This window comes from Calliopsis andreniformis, unplaced genomic scaffold (genome assembly GCF_051401765.1).
Source record: "Calliopsis andreniformis isolate RMS-2024a unplaced genomic scaffold, iyCalAndr_principal scaffold0022, whole genome shotgun sequence".
NCBI classification, from domain to species: domain Eukaryota; kingdom Metazoa; phylum Arthropoda; class Insecta; order Hymenoptera; family Andrenidae; genus Calliopsis; species Calliopsis andreniformis.
Genome location: NW_027480432.1, coordinates 11,030,819 through 11,055,400, shown reverse-complemented (window position 1 = coordinate 11,055,400; position 24,582 = coordinate 11,030,819). Strand labels below are relative to the sequence as shown.

General features: G+C 33.8%; 2 protein-coding genes across 7 annotated transcripts in view; one reads left to right on the top strand and one right to left on the bottom strand.

The window, feature by feature from the left end:
* The window catches only part of LOC143187072 (uncharacterized), a 31,011-nt gene extending 26,024 nt beyond the window's left edge, over positions 1 to 4,987 (top strand). Inside the window, exons 6-7 of the mRNA XM_076391025.1 lie at positions 986 to 1,229; positions 1,333 to 4,987. Of these exons, the coding sequence (XP_076247140.1) occupies positions 986 to 1,229; positions 1,333 to 1,400 (312 nt within the window). The 3' untranslated portion in view covers positions 1,401 to 4,987. The remainder of the gene's footprint in view (positions 1 to 985; positions 1,230 to 1,332) is intronic.
* An 8,991-nt stretch (positions 4,988 to 13,978) lies between these two features.
* LOC143186901 (putative G-protein coupled receptor CG31760) overlaps positions 13,979 to 24,582 on the bottom strand; it is a 62,716-nt gene continuing 52,112 nt past the window's right edge. For 3 of the 6 annotated variants that reach the window (XM_076390744.1, XM_076390749.1, XM_076390745.1), the window contains 7 exons: positions 22,792 to 23,006; positions 21,341 to 21,479; positions 20,052 to 20,157; positions 19,008 to 19,151; positions 18,019 to 18,201; positions 17,590 to 17,916; positions 13,979 to 14,616 (listed from right to left, as the gene is read on the bottom strand). In XM_076390744.1, the coding sequence (XP_076246859.1) occupies positions 17,611 to 17,916; positions 18,019 to 18,201; positions 19,008 to 19,151; positions 20,052 to 20,157; positions 21,341 to 21,479; positions 22,792 to 23,006 (1,093 nt within the window). In that variant the 3' untranslated portion in view covers positions 13,979 to 14,616; positions 17,590 to 17,610. Of the gene's footprint in view, positions 14,617 to 17,583; positions 17,917 to 18,018; positions 18,202 to 19,007; positions 19,152 to 20,051; positions 20,158 to 21,340; positions 21,480 to 22,791; positions 23,007 to 24,582 lie in introns of all 6 variants that reach the window. The other 3 variants (XM_076390746.1, XM_076390748.1, XM_076390750.1) reach the window with 3 other exon arrangements.

Below are 24,582 nucleotides of genomic sequence, written 5' to 3'. Positions count from 1 at the left end.
TGACACGGGAAATCTAGGGTCGTTTATGGTATTGCAACGCAGTAAGAATTCTGACTAGTACCAGTACGTTTTCGGTCGACAGAGACGATATTCAAGAAGATTTTTATTTGCTAACAGAGCCGCATTAATACTTTCGGAGAAAACTAAAATCTAAAAGAATATCGTTTGCTTGCTCAAAATTTCTTTCACACCGTTTATGCGCTAACACTTGAAGAAGTGACTTTCTTTAGAAATGGTAGGACCTCCAAGGGCCCAACAAGGGGTTCATGGGTAGGGATGTGCTCGGGAGTGACAGAGCCAATAACTAATGAGCGTAGGCGTGAACTGCGCAAAGGATACGAAAACTCGTCAACCGACAACTGCGTTCTCCCAGTGAACGAAGTATAGAGTGTAGAAGTTGAGGAGCTTTGCAAAAATCAAGTGATTGTGGAGGGACTCGATCCCCTACGACTTTATAGGCTGGGCAAGTAGAAGAAAGGACCAAAGGTGGCCTGGGTGACGTTAGTTTATCAGACCTGAATCAGGGTTGTAGGCGTAATTTTCTTTTTCCTATGTAGGAGAAATGGGAGAAGGTAGTATAGTGAGTCGGTTGAGCGAAAAAAGCGGAAGAAGCTCCACCAACACACCGTACTACCTTCTCCCACTCTTCTCAAATGGTAAAAAGATAGTTCCTCTGACAACCCTGAGTCTGATATATGATGTCTAGTTTAAGGATATGGCACATCAGAGAAACGAGTGCTGTAAATTCTTAAAACAGCCAGAAAAGAATAGATCTTGACAAATCCAAGTTTATAATCCATTTAAATTTTAAAAATTAATTTTAAGAATTAAACATTTAATATGTACATTTTGTAAATTAACATTGTTACGAAATATTACATTCCTTTTCATTCAGAAACTATTATGTGCAAACCAGGACATTAATTAATAATTAATTAATTGATATAAATTAATTGTTATAAATTAAATAATATATCTGTGACAGGTGAACTTAGAACAATCAGCCATGGAAGAAATTTTGAATTTTGGTGAATTTAGTTCTTTGTTGAACAAGTCGCATTCTACAAATTCTACAAATAAAGATGAGACTTTCTCATCCACCGAAAATGAAAAGAAAAACACAGTTGAAGATGAAGATACTATGGAACAAAAAATGGAAGATAAGGAAAAGAATACAGATACAGACGTAGACACGAATAAGAATAGAGACAATTACAGTGGCCAAGTTGGTAAGAGCCAAGAAAATGTTTAATATGTTAGTTGCTACGATTTTCTACTGTGCTCCATAAAAAAATGTTTTTTTTTCTGTTTTTTTTTAAATCACTGGAACAGTAGTATACATACAATATTGCATATTGCAAATTGTAGCATATTATAATATATATGGTGACAGTTATTGAATCCTTTTCGATTGATAACGTGATGGAGGTTTTTTCCCTACATTTTTTAATATGAACTGTTTTCAATAAAGAGATAAATATATTAATCAAAGTGTTCTCAATCAATAGTATCATAGATTTCGATATATTTTCAAATCGGAATTGATTAACACATCTTAACGGTGAAAACATCTGTTCTTTTAACAAGTTCGAAACCTCATTTTTTATAAAGTGATGACTATTGAGTGTGTCACCATCATCAAAGAAGGTATAGGTATCTAATAAGAATATAAAACTCGCATATTCATTTAAACCACAAATCTAACTCTGTGAAGAATGCTATTACTGTATCTACAGTGTCGTCCACGATATTTAAGGGGTTTGAAACAGAGGTGAATATTATAAATAAATAACTAAATAAAGTAGAATAAATTCTATATATATCTTATGTTTTATTAGCATATTGAACTCTTTTTGCAATTGATTATAACATTCATTTATAACAATTATTTATTATACATGTAAATTTCTCCTGTAAACAGTTATAGTGTCATTTTTCACTTTTGATTTGAGCCCCTCGTTTTCCATTATGCTTTCACTTTCATCGAAAACACGAGATAATACCTATTGTAATAAATTTTACCAAATAAGTCTGTCATAATCCGATATTTATTTATTTATTGCGATTTAAGATATCTCTGTTATAAATTTGTCACGAATTCTTTGGAGAGAGTACCTGAAACACCCATGCTAGTATATGTAACTAATTAATTGAGGGTGAAGGCAGGCTATGTAGTGAAAGAATAAATAATACTTATCTCTCGTTTTCCGAGATAATTGTTTAAGTACTGGTGACACAATCTTACGACGATCTGCTGTCGTACAAACTATATTTATATTGCATGATAAGATTAGGTGAAAGAAGTTTTGTGTTAAAAACTCGACCAAATTACTTTTTCCAAAGACTGCGGTATGGTTTGCATTGTAAAGATATTTGACTGACCAAAACAAAATGTGAAATTTTCCTATGTCAAATTTCTATAATATTAATTTAGATTTATTTAGGAGATTTGATAGTATTTTATAATCTGTTAATATTTGCGTAAGCAGTTTTTATTTCAGATTACCTTTTGTAGTTTAAATTATCTCTATTATGAAGTTGATAAAATATTTATGTTTTGAGTAAATGAATTTCAACATAGGCCTAATGAATATTCGGATTATATGCCTAAATACCATTGAACATTCAAATACTATATTTTATCAAATGAGCAGTATGCCGTTTAATCTATACGTCTTCTCTTAATAAAATACGTAAATGTATTATTCATCAGCGTACTTTACAAGACATTTCAAATTACCTTATTATACAGTTGTTACTAAAAGAAATTGTAAAGTTAGATGTATAACAGTGCAAACTATATCTACTTATATAGAAAATTTCAGAATACGTGGGTATAACTAGGACTGACTCAGTACGAAGAAGTAATAAAAAGAATTCATACTAATTTACGTTATACCTGTTCCTGTGCATAAGTTATGCACAGTTTTATACGTGGGTTATTTTTGTTGAAAACTCTATTTAAAAGAAACGGATTCTGTGCAATTATATATTTATTGATTTATTTATTCATACTGCTGTAATTTATCATTTAGTATTAATTTTTCATAAAATTTAGAACATGAACTAAATATAAAGACATGTGATTAAAGATTAGGATCCACTACTCCAACCACGCAGCGCGTGCAAAGATCCAATTTTTACGTCTAAGTACGCACGTCATTTTGCAGACGTTCGTACGATAGCAATTCTTTGTTTTGCGCGCATCAATGTACTGGGAAAAAATATCATTCAGTGACGTCATAGAGTAGAAGAGTGATGGTACCGTGAAGTAAGTTTTTAACTGCATTGCCTGCAGCTTCCCACTCTTCTCATCCATGGCATTATTGGAAGACATTTTATCCCGCCATCTGGCAATGCTGACGCGCATACGCATACTTACAAGACGCAAGTGATTGTGTACTTTAAAAACTATTCATGACTTACTATTGCAATAGTAGGATCTTGTAGGAGAATGTAATTTATAACCACTATTTTCTGATTATCTCAGTAAATATTTCAACGTTACAGTTTATACTTTTATAATGGTATTCTGAGATCAAGACCACCAAATCCATTTCAGAGAAACAAATAGTAATGAGGTAACATGAAGGGTGCTTTGACAGAGCGTAATTAGTGAAAGGCGTGATTAGTCTATCTGTTGCAAGGTTACCAGGAAATTTTTCACTAGCGACCAGTCTGTAACGTAGTCTAGTTCTCTACACCCATGAAGTATTTCCTGGCAACCCTGATTTGTAGATTCTGAGTGTCGCGGGTTCCATCACCAGCGTTTTTTTTTCGTTGGTTGGTCCAGAAGATGGTGCCTAGAACCAATCAGATCCTTATTATTTCCAGGGATCATCTCCTGAATTTTGAATAGTAGTTGAGCATAGAATAGTTATTGAATTACGAGGATATATGACATGTTCTAATTTGAATGCTTTTTGTTATTTCGGTGTACGAAACTCAACCTTTAAGTTATACCCATGTGATATGAAAATCTCTGTATATCTACAAAATGGCTCAACGATTTTCGGAGTCGAAAAAGAAATGTAGCTTCAAATATTTTGTTATACATGCGATTAAAATACGTCAAGTACAAATGTTCAAATAGTGGTGTATACGTGTGCGTCAGTGTGTGTGTCTGCCGTATAAAAATGAAGGAAAAAGTATATTTCTATTACGTTTAAGACTTCCAAAGCGCAATTTCTTTGCGTCGTTGAACAGATGTTGGTGATCTGTTTTTTTTTTTCTTTCTCAATGTATAAAATACCTTCGAGAATCTTTTTGTTAACTTTACGCTATTTTTATTTTATGCATATAACGTCGTTCTACTTATGTGAAATAATTCAATATTTAAAATATGAATTAATACGACCTCGTTTTATAATAGAAATATTTCCAGTTTCCATAATTTTTATAAGCTCAAAACTTACACCAAATAGTTCTTCAACATTAATTGTACTTTTTTGTGGTAAGAAAAAGTTATATATCGTAGTTTACAAATCAAACATCGTATATAATTTCTGTTTCGATGAAATATAATTGATTTTGTGTTTTAAAGGTAAACTGCAATGAACAGAAATAGGTATTGTGAAAATTGATTTTATTGTATCAACCAATTTGGAGTTAACTTACGTGTTATTGAATTATTCGTTATGCGTTTATTACGAGTCAATTTTGTTTGAATTTAATAATATAAGTACAAATTAAATAATATTCGTCAATGCTGTTCGAATTGCCCTCTATAATAGCGGTTGTTGTTGTTGTTGTTGTACAAACTGTATTCTGTTTCGTTAAGTTCTTGTTACTTGAACTGTCAGCGTTGCATTGTAATTCCTATCACGGCAATGTGCAATTATTTCATTAATATGACAATTTTATTTACAACGGCAAGCTGCGAGTGAGCTTTATGCAATCCGTTATAGCGTCCAAAAGGCCGCATATGAGTCTTCATATCTCTTATAGTGTATATTGTGTAGCCTGTGTAAATAAATTGTAAAGCCAATTTCTTTCTTAATTGATACCTTTTCTTCTTACTTTTTGCAAGAATTAATTTGTCCATTGAACATTGAAATAAAATATATATTTTATCTTCATATGATCTGATGCCAAACTTTTTAATGTGCTAAAATTGTTCACGTTTAGGTAGTTAATAAGATTTTATCAGATGATACTAGAACATGATTTCAAATGTGGAATTAGTTTTGCCTCCACTATTCTGAATAATTACCGACAGCACTAATTATTAGCTCTTACCAACTGTCGGCAATTTTTCGGTCTTTATTAACTGTCGGTAATTTATTAATCCTAATCAACTGTTGATAATTTTTCAGTTTTAACCAACTATCGGTAATTTTTCAGTTTTAACCAATCGTCGGTAACTCTTCCACTGTCGATAATTTTTCTAAACCTAATTAGGTACAGTAGTTTAATCTGTATGCACAGTACCTTTGATATCCAACTGATGGACAATGTGTGAAGTAGAATAACAGAAAGGATACGTCAAAACATAGAGCAGAGAAACCAGGAACGAGACGTGGTAAGTAATAATTATAAAAATATTAAATGTAATAATCCATTTACTAAAAGCATAGTATATAATTACATCCACAGCACGTGCCAACAGTGAGCAGCTGACGAGAGATTTGCTTTCGAAATATTTGTTATTGCATATTGTTTTAATGACGCCTAAGAAGTCTAATGTTTTACAAGAGATATCATTTTGCTATAAAATAGTTATAAAATTAATAAACTATTTATTAACTAAGCACAATTTTCATACGACTATGTATATGTACACATGAATGATACAGTGTTCAAGATTAAATAAAACGTTCATTGCTTCTGTTTTTAAATATAAGGACCTATTAAATAGATTAACTATTAGATAGAGTAAGCTTCATAATTTTATTATCATAAATTTTACAAAATTTTACCACTAATTCTCCAATTTGTAACAGTGGAGACAAACAACCGCAATGATAAGAAGATTATAGTAGTCCTCTAGTTGTTTCTACTACATCTCTCTGCAGCTAGTGATCGAAGAAATCGCGAAATTCAAGGAGGTAAACATGTGAACACTTTATTGAAGGTTGTGTGTTGATATAGACATGAGGGTATATTGAAATAAAGGAATAGAGTTGCAGGATATAGTTTATGTTCAATAAAAACATTTTTATTTTAATTCATGTGTTAATTATAACGTGTTTCATTTATTATAATAAACACTACACACACAGGGGAATAGAAATGAACATTCATGGAATTAAAAATGAAAGAAACGGAAAATTAATAACATTGAAAAGTTTCTTTTGTTCTTCATTAATCGTAGTTGGTATATTATACGTAAAACAAAAGCTTATCTATGCACAAACTTTCCAAGGGCCTAGTGAAATGTTATGGATTCATTTTAGCATTAAATCTTTTTTTGTGACTACAATTTACATAATCGCAATGTACGTATTTCTGTTTCGATAATTATAACAAAAACGTCAATGAATCATTATTAACGAATCGGATTAGATCAAAGTTTGCTTCAAGATAACCTATATTGTAATTACAATAATCAACTACCAGACGCCATTTTTAGATTTTCTAAAGACTAAAATATGTTAAAACTTTTCTTTTTTAACCAACATTAAATCATGTTATAATACAATATCAAAAGTATTGTTTCTTCTGTGTCTCTTGCGTCTATATTAATTAAATCTTACATCATTTACAAAAATGCAATAACTTGGTGGAGCAACAGCAATGCGAACATATGTTTTTTCGGACATACGTGCACACGAAATTTTCTTATTGTTTTCGTATCTAGAATCTGTCTTCCAAAAAGGCCCTACATTTTCTGATATAGCCTGTATGTATAGTACTATCTAAGGCTTTTATGAGAAGGATTATGAAGACGACATAACTTATACATGCATCTTTATTTTGACATATTACGATTTTTATATTTGTGTTCATCAACTTTATTGGCGTGATAAATTCCAAGTGAATTTGATTGTTATGTATTTTTTCACAACTTGAAATTGACTGCTGGAACGGAAACTAACACCTCATTATTGGTACAGTACAAATACTTAACATTTTGGTATTTTTGCATTATTCTATTATACTGATTTACATTAGGACTCTTAATCTTATACGGATTTACGAATATCTAAATCTTAAATATACCAATATTTGAATGTGTAACGGGTAAAGACTGATTTGCAACAATGTATAAAACTTGTATTAAATGATTAGTTAAGTAAAGCAACAAATAAAAATCGACATGAAAGTGCGATACAACCTTTACACCAGCGATGCTCAGGAGAAGTGTCTGAAGCAATGCCTGAAATTGCTCGCAAATGGATTCGTCTGCTGGGTTTCCAGGAAATTCTTCAGTGACTTAGAGAATTATATATTATTATTATTATTGTTATACATTAGCGATCTGTGACGTAGTAGGGAGTCTAGGGAGTACGGAGTAGGGTATAAGATGGCGTCCAGGGGGTAGAATTGGAGATTGACAAGCGTTTAAGTCCCACAAGTCCCAGTTCCACACACCCGACTTCAAATTATTCCCTTTTTACTTTGCACTATGTCACAGATCGGTGATGCAGTTTAATTCTCTACGCCGATGAAGAATTTCCTGGCAACCTTGCTCGCCTGTACTGGCACCTCACTTCTTAAGGAATGGCTTTAGGGTAGTTTCGATCGGTTTCCACTCCGCTTCTGAAGTTGGTTTTGGAACCGCTCGCAAACGATTCCGGACATTTTCGGCCACTTGCACTCAAAGGCCAAAAGAATTATTTCTCGTGGAAATTTACACTTTAGGAAGTTATAAAGAAACGAAAAAAGGGAACAGTATACGTAGAAAACGGAGACATCATGTTAATGAATGGACTCGTAAAGAATGGAGAGGAATCCGAGGAACGAGAGGAAGGAAGACACTATTAGCCCATTGGCCATTGACGATTGCATTACAATGATCAAGAGATAAGCAGAGCATCTTACATATGTATCGTATTTATATTTGTGTTATGTTTTCAGACACAAGACACATTGGCGAAAGTGAATTTCAGAAATTTGAACCGCTGTCACTGACTTTCGACGAGTATAGATGAAAAGGAAACAAGTATGTAAGTACCTGAGGAGGTTTGCCACTAAATAGCATTGCTCTAGAAATATGTATTTGTATTATTCATAGTGTTCTAATTGTTTGTTAATTTGTGCTGCGGACAATCATGAGCAACGACAGAATCAGACTAGGAAACTCCTCGGTAAATGTAAAGTAGCGTGTATAATGTCTCCCAAGAAGATCAATCAGATGCCTCCAGAGAAGATCACTGCTACTCTCACCATTTTCTTTGTAGCTGTCTACGGCGAGACAGAAGAGTGCGGAATACAAGGCTTTCTCACTCTAGCATTAGTGCGACTTGGTTCGCGTGTAGACATACCAAACATATTCCAATTTACAAATTCGCTATCATATAACTTTTATAATGATTTAATGATTACTTTATGTTAATATGCGAACGTTAATTATTACACTTAAAAATGAGTATTTTGATTTCAAGACGGAGCATACAGGTATCACTTTAAATTATTAATATAATGAAGTAATGATAGTATCTGATAAAATGAATATTCATTTTCATTTTTATGCTTTCAATCTTTTTTTTTAAATTGATTTTCTAACATGATAATCTACTCTTTTTATGTAGATATTCTGATACCACGAAAGATGCAATATCCCCATTCTATTCTCTGACGTCACTGGAAGACATCTTGTCCCGTCATCTTGCAATACTAGTGTAATCTTAAAGTAATTGTAATATTAATACCTTGTAAATTAAAATATACTAAAAACTGCCTTTTTTTCACTGCTTAACATAATTATGTTTAAAAACCATTTGGTGGAGAAAACTCGAAGGACTTAAGGGCTAATAGAGGATTGTCTACTTTCTTGTTACTCCTAAAGTTTAATTCCCTAAAAAGATCATATATCAGAACCGTAATCTTCTTCGGAGATAAAGACCTTATATTCCTGGAAGATAGCACTGTTGCAAACCCATCCTTTGCAACAAAAAACATATCAATTTAAAAATAGAAAAAATAAATATTTACTTTTCGAATTAATCCAAACCTAATTTCAAAACAGCAATGTATTTCCCTTATTTTTTCATTAAAATCAATACTTCGGGTACAACTTCAAATAACACTTTTATGTTTTCACATATCCTGTATATTATTCTTAATTAATAGAATAACTATCGTTGGTGTTTGTAATAACTAATATTTACATAGATAAAATAATTATTAAATTACTATACACAAATAGAGGGTGAATTGAAGTCGACCAACTCGGAGCGTGTTCATCCATTTAAAACATGGACAAGGTACATAGTGCTAGAGTGAGAAAAAATATATATCCCACTGCCTCGTTTACTGCAAAGGAAATGTCGATTAAAAGTTATAGTTAGAAATACCAAGCGAACAGAACTTCCTAAAGTCACTACGATAGAAGCAGGACTAGGGACCAGCGTTGCCATCCGAGAGTCTCTCGATTCCCCTTACCTTTCAGTCCCTCGCCTAGTTGTGCTGCAGCGCCTGCCTTCGGTTGCCCCACTCCTCTCACTAACGCTGATGCCTGCCGCGTGGGGCCTGCCAGCGGGTGTTCCGAAAGAACCGTATACTTATGCAAGCTAAAGCTGTCCGTAGGGTCGCGTAGCACAAAAGAACATCCGTTAGGTTCCCTACCTGCTCTCCAGTGAGAGGAGTGGGGCAATCGAAGGCAGGCTCCGCAGCACAGCTAGGGGAGGGACGGAAAGGTAAGTGGTATAGATGGCAACCCTGCTAGCCTGCTAGGGGCCCAATACGGTCAGAGGCGTCATTATCCCACTCCTACTCCTATTGTAGTGACGTTAAGTGCTTCTGCTCGTTGGGCATCACTGCTTATAGTTTGTAGCTACTGTATACCGCTCTTGCTACACCTTACACGTCAAACATACCGCATTAAGTTACAAAGTGCGCCGAAACCACTACGTATACATACTTGTCCTCGAAGAAGATCGCGGTAAGTCTGAGCGTGATCTTCTGCGGAAATAATACTGCGTAAGTTTAACTTGTAACTTTTCACAAAATTGAACTTCTCCATTTTTTGGTGTACCGTGATAAAAGTAACATTAATTGGTATCTATATTTTCTCAATTAAAATAACGCTATCTTCAATGTGGTACTTAACAATCGTTAAAAAGTCTAAATTAGGTCATTGGTACAATTTTTAGGAGGGCAACTCAAGGAATTGATTGGTATTATTTTCATGAAAATCTGTTGTAAAATACAGAATTCGATATTTCTTGTATGTCTACATATTTCTATCTTGGTTTCTTTATTTTTTTTCGTCCTCAAGTAACCAGTAAGTGAATACGAAGACTGCTGTGTATATTAAATAACTAAAAAATTGTTAGTGGCACGTGATCTTGTTACAACTTAAAATAAAATGTACATTTTACCAGGAACACTTACTTTAATTATAATATAATGCTGCAGGAACGCTGTCTCAAGTTATAGTAACAATATTCCACGGTTTAAGTCTTAAACTAGTACTGTGTTATAAATTCATATAATTTACATCACACTACCCACTGCAAAATATTTAAATTCAAATTTGACAGAAAGCTAGGAAAGTAATTTTTTTTGTTAAATTAATTTGAATAGAAACGTCTTAATCGCAAGTACCTACACATTTTGGAGTGTTAATGTATTTGTAATATATTACTTAACAATAATGATAAACATGCTAGACATAAACAACGATATAGTTTATGTATTTACAATAATATTCGTAACGAAAATGCAGGTGATTAAAAAATGTTGAATTTCATTAATTTTTCAACTATTACCAGTTACATGTATTCTTTTAAGCTCGACGGACTCTTGTCTATAGCAAATAATACTGCTTTGAACAATTTACGATTTCCATATGTTTCAAGATACAATGCGTGATTGCTATGTATAATTATCTTAAATATAATTATCCCATTAGCTCTCCTTTATAGCAATTTTGTTCTACGATTGTATAACAGCTTCTCGATTTTTAATATTTTATAATATACTCACATTATTTTTTAAAAATATTAAAACAAAACTCATCAATATGAATAAAAGTCTTACTTTTACATTATACGCGAATTATACATATGTATATTACATATAAAAGAATATATATAATATCTAACAAATAGTTCCTCTAACAAGGAAAGTATAAGTCGTGTACGTTAATATGTTAATGCAGGACTGCTTAACATCCTTTTTGCCGCGGACCACGCAGTCCTCATCATCAATTAGTCCGTTCTCCCACCAGCACCTTTCTGTTCTCCTGCCATCATGCATCAGTTGAGTCAGTCTGTACTAGCGGGAGATATTAAACGCTGCTTATGAGTTATGAGTCGCCAGTTCGTCACACGAACACAACACATACAATAGACTCAAGTAGATATGATAGAGGTGCTTCTCCTATGACTCTACAGAGTAGCCAAATACCGGGACAAAATAGCTGCCAGTGATATAGAGTAAAAGAATGGGGGAACAGCAGTGTGATCGTATACTATGCAATACTCCTTCCCTTCTACTTTATGTCGTTACTGTCAGCCATTTTATAACGCAATCTGGCTACTCGAGTCCCGGTATATGGTTACCCTGTATCTAGGGAACGGAGCCATGCTTGGTCCGCAAGCTGTTAGTTGAGCAGCCCAGCGTTAATGTATAAAGTTGCTACGTATAAAGGTACTTATCAGTTTCTTGTTAACAGATATAATTTTACTTAAATAACTTTTGAAAGGCTCAATAATCAAAATGAAAACACGTTTGGCAAATACGTTTGATAATGACAATTTATGATTTTCGCCAATGAATTATAATGATAAAATATCTTAGATTGTATCTTATTGTCGTATAAAATGCGTCATCGCGTGACATATTTTCAATTTAATTGTATACTCCAATCGTATAATAAAATGTTTTCTGTGCTCATTACTTATTAGTACTTTGTGCGATACAACAATTTTTGAGTTCTTATGTACTTTCAACTCACTCATGTTTCAATAACTTCCTTCAACTTACATCGTTATAAATTATATGTATATGTAAGTAATTATTTAGAAAGCAGATCTACTCATCGATTTCAGTGACCTGGAAACAAGCTGTTAGGGACAGTATTTTGAACTTTTCCATATTTTGTAACCACCGCTCGCTCTTATATTCAAAAATATACGCAAAACTACTATTTACCTCAAAATGATTGAGATTATTATGCTTCAGCTTAGCTGGTCGTCTCATGGTTGTTGCAAATTAAAACCAAATTCAAAGTTAAGTTAAAAATAGAAACAGAAAGTCAGTAGTCTATTGTGTTTGGTTTAGGTTAGGATTTAGTTATAGGCTACCGCGCATCGTAAAATGACCGACTACGCCGATTTAGATTAGGTTTTAATTAAGTTTTAGATAATAATAATGAGAAAATTAGGGAAGAATATGATATAATACGATATAATATAATATAATTTATAATTTGCAAAAAACTAGAAATATTTCTGCTATAATATTAAAGAATACGATTGTTTGACTAGCAGAATCGTACTGTCATCGAAACAGCAGTTCAGCTAACTCTATATAGCCAACACAGTATTGCCATATGCCGGGATAAAATTGCTTCCAGTGACGTCATAGAGAAAAAAAATAAGGGTACTGCAGATAATGCAATTAAATACCCTGTAGTATTCCTACTCTTCTACTCTATGACATCTGTAGAAGACATTTTGTTCCGGCACATGGCTACAAGTAACCACAGTTTTGCGATATATGACACTCACGCAAGTAAATAGAGCTATGCAGTGTATACTGTGATACTGATTATGGATAATATATTTCAAGGTCATTGCTATCGAAGATGGGGACTGCTTTGTAAATAATTATTCATATGTGTATAAATTGCAGTCAAAAGACATACTAAAGTAAACAAAAAGCGAATTGCAGTATTTACTTTCAATCTGAACGCTTAATAAGTTATTCTACGGAGACAGTACAAGAGTATTTGCAAAATTTATTTACTATATATAAGAATAAAAAAGAATACGAAAGGATATGGAAGGATATGCAAAATTAAAAAAATATGATAAGTTGATTTCACAATTTCAAATATTTGTTATAAAAATCAAAAAGATGTTATCAAAGAAGTCTGCTCTTTTTAAATACATAATCATACAAAAAAGTGTTTAGATCATAAGCAACTTTTACTCCCTTAACTTATATGTATTGTCGGTACATCGACAATTTCGTCGGATACTGTCACAATAATGTCTCAATTTTTTCTGATTTGTATTCGACACACAGTATTTAATTCTCTAGTCGATAGTATTGCTTTTACATAACAGATTTTCTAATAGATTTCAGTAATTTGCTCACCAAAACGTATACTGTAAAGTTTGTTTTCAGTTCTTTTGTTTTTTCAAACACACAAAGCCACGATAATTCCTTTAATTTTATTTTACAGCATAAAAAACAAATGTTTAAAATTTCCCATTTTTCTTAACACGATGTACAAGTGTAAAGCATCGATATTAATGGTCATTGTTTTTTATGTAGCTTTTATGCTTCCTAACAATTTTTGCGCTCTTAAAAAGTTGTTACACAAAGAGTTAAACAACCTTATCGATTAGAATACTGTAAATGATTAGTTAGTCGGTACATTTCATGATATGATTTCAGTTATCCACGACGAAAATTGGTACGTGGTTTAAGGATACACGTAAAGAACTACTTAAAAGTCAGACATAATAATATTATGATATAACCCTTATAAAACAATAATGTTAAAAGGCTTGACAAATTAATGAAAAGAATATTACAACGGATATGTTTAAAAATGGGTGTCCACAGTCATTTTACAGTCATTACTTTGAAAGATATTTAACTTATGTGTGTCAATGTAAATTAGGAACCAATGCATAAATTTAATTGGACGCAACAATAGTCATTATATTTTTCTTTCATTTTATATTCGTTTCTCTGAATAGGTATCTATACAAGCAATCGGACGTATTAAGAAAACAGTTACTGCAATGAAATGAACATTACATATATATCCAATAATTTTCCCTTTTCTGTAAATGAACTGCTCGTTAAAAAACCACGTTATTATCAAAATAAGAGCATTTTCGATTTAGGTACAATTCCACTAAAATAAAACATGAAGAATCTAACTTCAATGATAAATATTCATGTTATAACGAACATGAAAAAAGCAATTGAAACTTTGTTGCTCTAACGATATTGTTCATGACGTTTTTTGGTATTTTTGAATTTAATATTTTTTCATCGCAGATAAAAATATAGTTTTATGGTAACATACACAATTTATGGTAAAGTTACTATCACAAACAAATGACATGAGCGCATTAATACATCATCGATTTACTGATTGAATTTCTTTGATTTATACGAACACAGGGTGTTATATGTATATCTAGTGTGGGTACCACATGTTTAAATTTCTTTCCTTTGTTCGGATATTACGTGCACGATTACACATCTGCCATGCTTTCTGGTTCTCCTTTATATTCTAATGCACTGCATTCGTCATAACCATATCTGTGAATGATAGTAATATCAAAATTATTACCATTATTATAGATAATAAAAACAACTTTTAGGAAAAATGTTGAATACGAAAGTTGAACAGTTTCAAGAGGTATACAAGTACAACTGTCCTATTTACTGTTTACTTATTGCACATTTTCAAAGCTGTTTGAAGGTCAATTTTCACTTTTCAAAAAGAAACCTATATTTTTATTCGCAAATTCTAATTCTATAAGAAAAAAAAAAAAAGAAGAAACGTGTATGGAACAATTTTTTATAAAACTTTAGCTTAAATATTCTGTATACAGAATATCTGCAAACACGTAGAACATCTTTGGAGGTTATATTCTCAATGGAAAAAACAATGGAAAAAATTCACGTACACAAATGGCTGGAAACGCTTAGTTTATTAAGCCATTTTGTATTGCGTACGGTGTGACAGTCCTTTTAACCCTACTAAGCTCTACAGTTGCATAAACGCATCATTTTATTCATTATTTGTTGTAGTGAATTCAAATTATTGAATTCTGTTTCTCCATGTTACTGTTACGGAAGGGCATATTAGAGAATACGCTTAAAACTTCTTTCAATACTAGTTCTCCTCCTTGATCAAAATTCTACAACTTTTTAGAAACTGAATAAACTGAAGCATTTATAGCACTAGAGTACACCAGCTGTATGTAAGTCATAGACTTTTATCAGTGGACCTTTTTCATTTAGTGAGTGTCTATACAGGGTGTTTCTGAAAAGCACGGTATAACTTGTGACGATTCAAAATACCAATTTAAGACGAAAATCAAGAATAACGATTTCGCGTTGGAGGCTTCGTTTGTTAGTTGTAAGCATCTGAAAATTTGATGGAAATCAGAAATGAGTTCGCGCGGAGCTCCAAGCAGTGGTTCTTCGCACAGTAGTGTAGCCCTAACGCAAGGGAGAGGAAATGTCAGCTGTTCGACGCGCGATGCGACGGTGAGTGACCTCTGCCCTCTTTTGGATCAGGGCTACACTACCAAGCGAACAACCACTGCTTGAAGTCCCCACGTGGACTCATTTCTGGTGATTTCCACTACATCTTTAGACGCTTACAACTAACAAAGGAAGCCTCCAACACGAAATCGTTATTCTTGATTTTCGCCTTATTTTGGTGTCTGGAATCATGCTCTAAAGTTATGCAGTGCAGTTCCGAAACACCCTGTATAGCGTCTATTATCATAAAATGTCTTTTTTGTCTCGGGAAAATAATGAACAAGGTGCAAAATATATATGATGTATGCATTTACATTTTTAAATTATGTTGCCTTTACGCAACTTTGGACCTTAATGGGTTAAGGTTTCTGTTTCCGAATACTAAATTAGTCTTTTTTGAAATTTGGAAAGAAATATATAAAAATTATATAGCTTTTATGCACACGCGAAAAGATCTTAAATTTCATTTAAAAAAATATAACGATTAAATTATATTATAATGAGTTTATTTATGAATCAATAGAACCTACGAAGAATGTGTTATTTATATGTTCCCTAGAATTGCCAGTTAAATGTTGCTTGTATTCCATCGTATAAGAACAATCGTGGATCTTCTTCGGAAAATAATATATCAGTTTTTTATTTTTCTTTATGAAGAAAAACTGAGAAAACTGTGGACAACAAGCATTTATCTAGCTGCAACATATTCAAATAACTTATAATAAACACATATACAAGTACTGAGCAGAGATAAGAAGTCCAACGAAGGGACAGCAGATCTGGTTGGTTCTAATACAATCACCTCCTTATGGCCTACCCAGGGTCGTCAGGTGAGCAGAACTTGTAGGCGGTACTAACGTCAGGTTGACCAAATTAACGTGAGCGTCAATAAACATCCATTGGAGTCAACAGTACATTGCTATCAAATTTCTAAAACGCATATAGGCGCGAACAGTAATGAAAGGGTTAAGGAGTTGTTACTAATTTACAGATAGAATAACACTTCAATATTCTGTGTCCTCTCGCTGGGCTTCATCTTATCTTTCCACTGTACATTCTAGTCTGATTCTTTCCACTGATTGTATATCTACGATATGACCAGCTCAACTTTGTATTTCATTCTGTTCTAGGAAATGCGAGAAGGACTCAAGTTTCCAATTCCAACAATTAAGTAGACCTGTCTTACATCATACTATACTGTCTCCCCAATGCATAGCGACTCAGGTAGAACCCACTCTCGTGGGTACAAGTCGTCAAATGTATTTTCTGCATCTTTGTTTAGAGCTGTATCTTACTTCACTAAAATCATGTAGGATTAGACATTTCTCTGCCTGTTTGGTTATCCCTGGTCAGTTTTTGGTCCACGTCCATCCAATTACCCTAAAATTGCTCCACCTCCTCATCTACGCCCACCCCGAGGTTCCGCCTCCAAGGAGGGACCAATCCCTCTTAGGAGTGTATACCTCTACCCCTCAATCGACTCACTCCCGCGTTTGTTCCCCCTAAACTCTTTCTCCAGAGAGATCTCTGTTTCTTGGCGTTACCACCCTAGTTTAGTTTATAATACTAGTTTACCGCCCTCTTCCCTCCTCCCTCCTATCCATGTCACCTCTTTTCCACATATTGATATGGCCCTCAGAGGTTTCGCTTCTGAAGAAGGTATTACGCCCCCTTGGAGTGTACGTTTCAAGTCTATTTACTCTTCTCCTGGATCCAATGCTAAAAATTTTCCTTAACCGTGAAGTTGTCAACGCAGAGTTTGGAGAAACTACACTAGCCCTCACCTGGGTGCTTGATACGCTACCGAAATACTGAGATACACGAAGATCTTGAACCCTTGTTTTTACGAAATCGCTATACATGGGCAGGACACTATACTCGTTAGGATAAAATTCAACTCGTTTCAATTGGACTATAATGATCACAATTCTATTTTATTTCCTTAATCAGAATGCAATCCATTCGTGAGCGATAGATTTTAGAATCGAAAATATTAAAAAAATGTGTACATACTGTTACCTCTTCACTATGTAGTACTAGTCAGACTTTCTCTCCACTTGTTGCTGTATTTTCTTGTTGCATTTCTTCTTGTTTTCCCTCTTCTTTTCGCTTCTCCTTCTTTTTTTCGTTTTCTCTTTCATCTTTCTCTTTATCCTTGGCCATTTCTTTTTCCTTCACCCTTTCCCTCTCCTTTTCTCGTTCTTTTTCTCGTTCTCTTTCACGTCCCGCTTTCCGCTCTCTGAGGATTTCCATTCTCCGTGCTCTATGCAAACTTCCAGAAGGAAAAGTAGAGTCCTCGACCGCGGCAGCCGCGGCCTCAGTCGCTCCTCGCTCCACGGCTGTCTGCTCAATAATTTATTTGACTGTATTCTTCAATATGTTCTTAACTTAGCCTATTTATGATAAAAACAAATGCATGAAGAACTACAAGGCGACTTAGATACATACTTTCAATATGAAACTAGCTGTCGAACTTTTTCCTATAGGACTTTGTGCCGAAGAGAGATGACCATGACCATGGCCGTGGGTACTGAAATATCCACCTGCTTTTGGTTTTATATGACGATTGTACATTTCCATGTGTACGATTTTCATGAATTCAATTTGAGCCGCCAATTTTTGAATTTCCTCCTACATTACACACCATACTCAATAATGATAAATATGGATTTTCATTAATCATTTCTTAAAAATATTAAACAGGCTAATAGACAGTTATTGTTAGCCTTTATTCTACTTGAATTTGTATGTTACTTTGTTACGGGAGACATGATTTACTGTTTGTTGAAGATACAGAGATTGTTTCGTAATTGTTGAACATCCAAATAATAATAATGTGATTACTGTTGTAAATTAATTTTATGGAATATTTCTTAACTCTACTAGTCGGCTAATTTCAGCCATTTTTACCAAGCATTAAAAATTGGAAAACACATTACGTCACAGTAACCACCAATCGATACGTATTGACAGTTACGTGACGCCACAGTGGAGTTATCAGCCACCAACCGTTGACAATCACATGACACTACAGTGGAGTCGCCCGCCAGTTAAGTATTAAACGAAAACATTGACAGATTGGTGTCTTAATAATTTACAAACCTTATAATATGTAGATATTTAGTTACGTTTATACAAGGTGTAAACAAAATACGTGCTGAAATTTTAAAGAATGGTAAAGGAACTGAAATGAAACACAAAATGTCCTATAACAGTTTGCTTAAAGTGTCCAACGCTTTGATAGAAGATTTTGTGCTCCATTCGGACTTCTCTACATTCTTTAAAATATTAGCACATATATTATTTACACCTAGTATACAGTGTAAATTGCAATGAGCCAATGTTGCGTCAAAAAATATGGGAAGGAGAAGCGGTACGGTTTCCATCTAAAGAAACAGTATTTTTAGAATATGTGTTATTAATTTGAGATTAGGTACCTTTAGTTCTTCATTTTCTTGGATTAAGTCTGTCGTTTCTTCAGGTACTAGATCAGTTCCATTCAATGAAAAACTCGCTGTAATACCACGTGCTCTGGCACGACTATCCCATTGATCTCCTTGACCTCTTAAAACTCGGGTTACCTGTAGTTACAAATACACAGGATATTTTACAATATGTTTAAAACTTTAAGAGGTGATTCCACATGCTAAAATAAAACGAAAATTGCGAATCACAAATTCTTGTTATATTTAAGGCCTCATTTTCCAGTTCTTGATTGTTGAAAATATACCAAAAATGTACATAAAATATCTCTGACACTTATGATCTTGCATGAGTGCTGTTAGAAATGAATCCTTTTTGAGCACGGACGGCCTCTAATGCACATCACCGGGAGCAACAGTGTGATCTAATGGAGTGAGGCTACAGACAGCGATGAGACCTTTGGCAAGGAACGACCTGGCCGACCAGCATTGAAGCCAGAGATTTGCGATGTCTCAGCCAGTCTTTAGAGAGGAAGCAGTCCAGGTACCTGCCGCTTCACATCACTCAGCTCGGGGAGTGATAGCGATGCTACTATTTAGCAGGATATGACTGTCGTTACACATCAGATGGAAACACCATAGTCCTTACACCATTTAGAGATACTTTTCAAAGATTTTTCACTACGTGGAAAAAAAACGCTTGAAAGTGTCCACGAAAAGTATTCGAAGATTTGAAAATATCTAAACTACAAAGCATGTTCATCTCTTTACAATTAAGTAGTTACGACATTGTCACTACCGCCCCTGGTCTAGCTAACCTATGTCGATAAAAGAATAATAAGTGGTCGCGCTAGACGTACTTGACGCATACATTCAACAGCTAACAATTCGAAAAGGAAACCTTAAACGTAAATTTATAATTCGTAGTTTTCATCGTTCTTTAGTATGGAAAATCAGTGTTAAAATTCCTGTCAGCTGTTATCGGTCCTATCGTTCAGAATATATGTATTCTGCTAGGACTGCAATGAAGAGTAAAATGATTGAAAGAATATGCATTACCTTGGGTCCAAACACGAGGAACACAGTTACAGATGTAGAAAGTTGCGTTCGCAAGAAACCTAATAAATATTTAATATCCGGTCCAGCGTGAGGGAAAATGAAAAGACTGCAAGAAATAAGGTATATTTAATTTTTCTAATTCATAATATTATACAGGATGTCCCAGAAGTGGTAGTGCAAGCTGAAAGATAGTGATTTTACATGAAAAGATAAGTCGCGAAAATGTAAAATAAAATTGTTTGATATCATATTTAGTTTTCGAGTACCACTGTATCGAAGTACAGTTTCAAGTATTTAAGTGGTAAACGAGTAAAGGGAAATGCTTCTAGCTTACCGCAAAGATACCCCGTGTACCCTTCAAGCAACCTACACTATACTTCCATACACTAGTACCAGATCATAATTCCAATTCAATTCTCTCCAAAACGAAGCATGATATCAAAAACGTTCATTCTATATTTTTGACTTATTTTTTCATGTAGTCTAACTTTTGGATTGCATCGCCAGTTCTGGAACAGTCTATATGCACTAGAGCGATGCATATAAAAAAGCACGCATTAATATATTTATGTAGTATTATTGATGGAGATGAAGTTGAAAACTTAAAGAACAGATTTCAAATTAATTTTTTTATGATAGTCAGCCTGTTAAGTCATATCTCATTAAAGATCACGAACATTATACTTCATTGTAAAGTCCATTTAGCAATATTCAGTTATGTAAATTAACTAAGCAAGTTTGATAAATGACATATGAATTCATTAACAACTTTTAATTCATCAAAGGTGCATTTATTAATATATTTAAGATCACTTTGATGGTGTTTCTTGTTAGTTTATCCTATAAGTATTTTCCTCAAATCTTCTCTCATGTATTGTTAAACATTTGATTCATCAATTTTTGTCGTTGAATATTTTTTCTTGAGCAACGATCAAAGGAAAGCCCATTTCGATCGTCTTGCACTTAATCGAGACCGATGACTCATCTGTTGAGTCATGCGATAATTCTCCCCCTTAGCCAAGGGCCTATTATTTGGATTATTTTTACACCTCCAAGAATGTTGTCTGCCATTAGAAAATTGTCTGCTTTGGTTTGAGCAGCATAGCACAAATTTGTAATTATTCCCTAAGTCCCTAATGATGACCTCTAGTTCGTAATCGTTAATAGATAGAGTTCTCATTTATGTACTTTTTTGTCTAAAGATATAAATTAGAGTTATTTAATTTAGAAACAGGGGTTTTTATTTTATATGCATTACTCTATGTATATTTAAAAACAAAAAAGCATACTGTATTGCGATCATGGTGATATTCACAGCAGCTATGTTATAAATTGCGTAACTTATCAAACGGGCTTCATTAAAGAGGCTCTCTGCGTTGCGAACGTTATAACAAACTTTGATACCCCATGCAAGGAACATAATTTCCCCTGCAACGAAAGATTGTATTATGTACCATTTAATTATAAATAATCGCTTCTAATTTTATTTGTGTTATAATTATAATTCATATTAAGCAATAATTTATAAGACAAATATCGTCAAATTTATTGTAACTAAATCAATTAGTGGTTATAATGTAACACTATATCAATGAGATCCATTCTATAACAACGCTGTCTAAGCGATTCTTTTGAGGTAAAAGTACGGCCATAGGGAGGAATACAGTTGAATGACTCGTCTGCGGTTAACGCTATGGTTGGTAGAGCCATCTATGAGACTCGTATGCAGTATTGTCATATGCTGAGATTAAATGTCCTCCAGTGACGTCACACAGTAGAAGAGTGGATGTATGACACAGTATTTGACTACACTGCCTGTGGTACCCTCGCTCGTCTATTTTATGACGTCATTAGGCAATGATTTTGTCCTGGCATATGGCAATACTGCTCGTATATATCAACGCAGTATTATTATTAAGGATAAATTAACCTCTTAAGGGACAAATTTTTTAGAACCAAAAAAGTAGTTGAATTTTATTTACAAATGTATTTATTTAAAATATATTTAAAAAGGTAAAGAAAACAAACAATCGTAAAAAATATTACGAAATTTCTCGTACAGAAGTATGAATATCATAAATATTCTCTAAAATTTAATTCTCGTAGCTAAATGCGTTTTAAATACTTGCAAATTTTGTTTCCCAAAATAACAAAGATTTTCTAATAATAAAGTAATTTTATTGCCGTATCAGGTAAGTAAGTCTATTATAAAACTGTATAGTATGTTGTAATTGCATGAAAGAATCAATTGATTGAATGTCCTTTGTTTTCTTTTTATTAAGGAATTTTGTGCAGCATATCTACTTCATATTGTATCTTTTGTAATCATACATGGATTTAAGAAAAATTAAACGTACATATATGTGTTAGTCAGGGACACCAAGCGGCAGAACTTTCTCATATTCCCACTTCTACTTCAATTGTAGTGACATGATATCAGAAAGTTCTGCTCACTTGGCATTCCTTGCCAATATCCCTCAAAAAGTTAAAGTTCCCAAACCGATGGGAAATATTCACGATATTAGCGATTTGCATCAAATACTTTGCGTCAGTTTGGAGAGTCCTTGAAAATTTTAATAGTCAGGCGAATTCTGTTCCATAATCAATCTTCGATAAAGTTCGCTGGATGAGATAACAATTGGAATAGGAAGCCAATGTGTAAGGGTCCCATCGCTAGACAGTATTGTATATATGATGAATCATTTTTGGTATTTTCCTAACTTTCATAAAATGTCATTACCGATTGCTAAACTATGATCCCACCAGTTAAAAGAACACTGATAGAATTTAAGATCGTAGTTATCAGCTATCACTTCGGCATAAGGCGGTGCACTTAACGTCCATGTACCAAGATAAATTAACATTACTAATAGTATGGGAACCATCCACTGAAGCAGTTGCTTGTCAGTTAATTTGACTTTATGTGCGCTTTTGACACGGTATGTGAGGGAAACTCTGTAACAAAGATTTTATTTAAATTGCACTTCAGGTACACTTTTCATACAAATGTATAGGATGTATAAAAATTAAATACCACAACCACCACAACAGGATCGGTGAATATCTGTTAAAACGATAGAACGCGAAATTGTCCTTGACGTAGTTTTTCAAATTCAAATTTCTTTATTGCAGCATATTCTATTGTGTACTGCTGGTAAGTTGGCACGACATCTTTGTCGTCCCTACAAACTACGACGATTTACTACGATCTATTAGATGCCAACTTACCAGTCGTATAAAATATTTGTTGAGAACATAAAATGTGTCAAAAGAACCATGGGCTACAACCTAATTGTTCTCCCCCCCCAAAAAAACGATGTTAAAGTTCCAGTCAATCTTTTAAAGTGAGTTTACTGTAACAATGTATTTATATTCACATGTGTATTTAAAATAATACAGTATTATCCACAATAGAGATCAATTGGATATCTTCGACACAGATCGTATATTTCCCCCACTTTATCTTTAGTTTATTACAGCGAAACAGAAGCGTGTAGAATGAGCAATAGGCTATATTCTTTATTCATTAATTTGACTAGGATACCGAGCAGCCAATATTAGGTTATAAAACGTGCCGAATAGACTACTTGTCCCCAACGAAGATCGTGACCAATTCAATGCTGACGGAATCGTGGGACATGAAATAAATGGCTTACTCCCACTCAGGGATGTCAGGCCAGCAAAATTTTCTACCATCACTAATAAGATACAAAAACAGGAGTAGAAGTGGGGAGTAACAACAATAAATCAAATGCGTCCTCACATTACGCATGCAATATTCGGATGGCGTCATTCTTTCACTCCACTTCTATTGTCTTGCCTACGTTACTAGTGATGTCGGAAAATTCTGCTTGCCTGGCAACCATTATCCCACTATAACCTACCGTCGCGCGTTATCCCAACTCTGCTTCTATCACATTACTCTACTCCATATATGCATCAGAGGATATGGGGCATCGGAACTGCGTGTTGAAGACAAGATGGAAGGATAAGATATGAGAAGTATATTGCTCCATCTCTTTTACATCTGCTTGAGCGTAGCGCGCATGCTTCATGGAGGATAGAGATATATAGGAAGAATATAGTTCTGTCTCTTTTGTATGCCCAGTACTGAAGTGTAATGCGCATGCGCCAGGAAGGTGATGAAAAGAGACAGAGAGATATACATTTGTACTTCGACATTGCCTTCATTGGCTTCCATTGAAAGTATAACCAGTGTCCCAGATAGTTTTATAGATACAGGGTGAATGGAAAATCGTAGTACAATGGCCAGGGGGTAATTCTATGTAAAAATATCAGGAAAACACCCTGTACTACGATTTTCCATCCACCCTGTATATGTCATACTCTTATCCATATGCATCTATAATTATTTTCTTGGGACAGCGAAGATAACAATAAGAAAACTACTGTTATTCTATAACTAACTAAAATTTTGGGCAATACAACAGAACAGTCTGTAATAAAAAAAATTGGATCGAGAAAAAGAAAGTCAAGAACAATGTCAGTTCCTTTTTTGACAGGTCTCCGT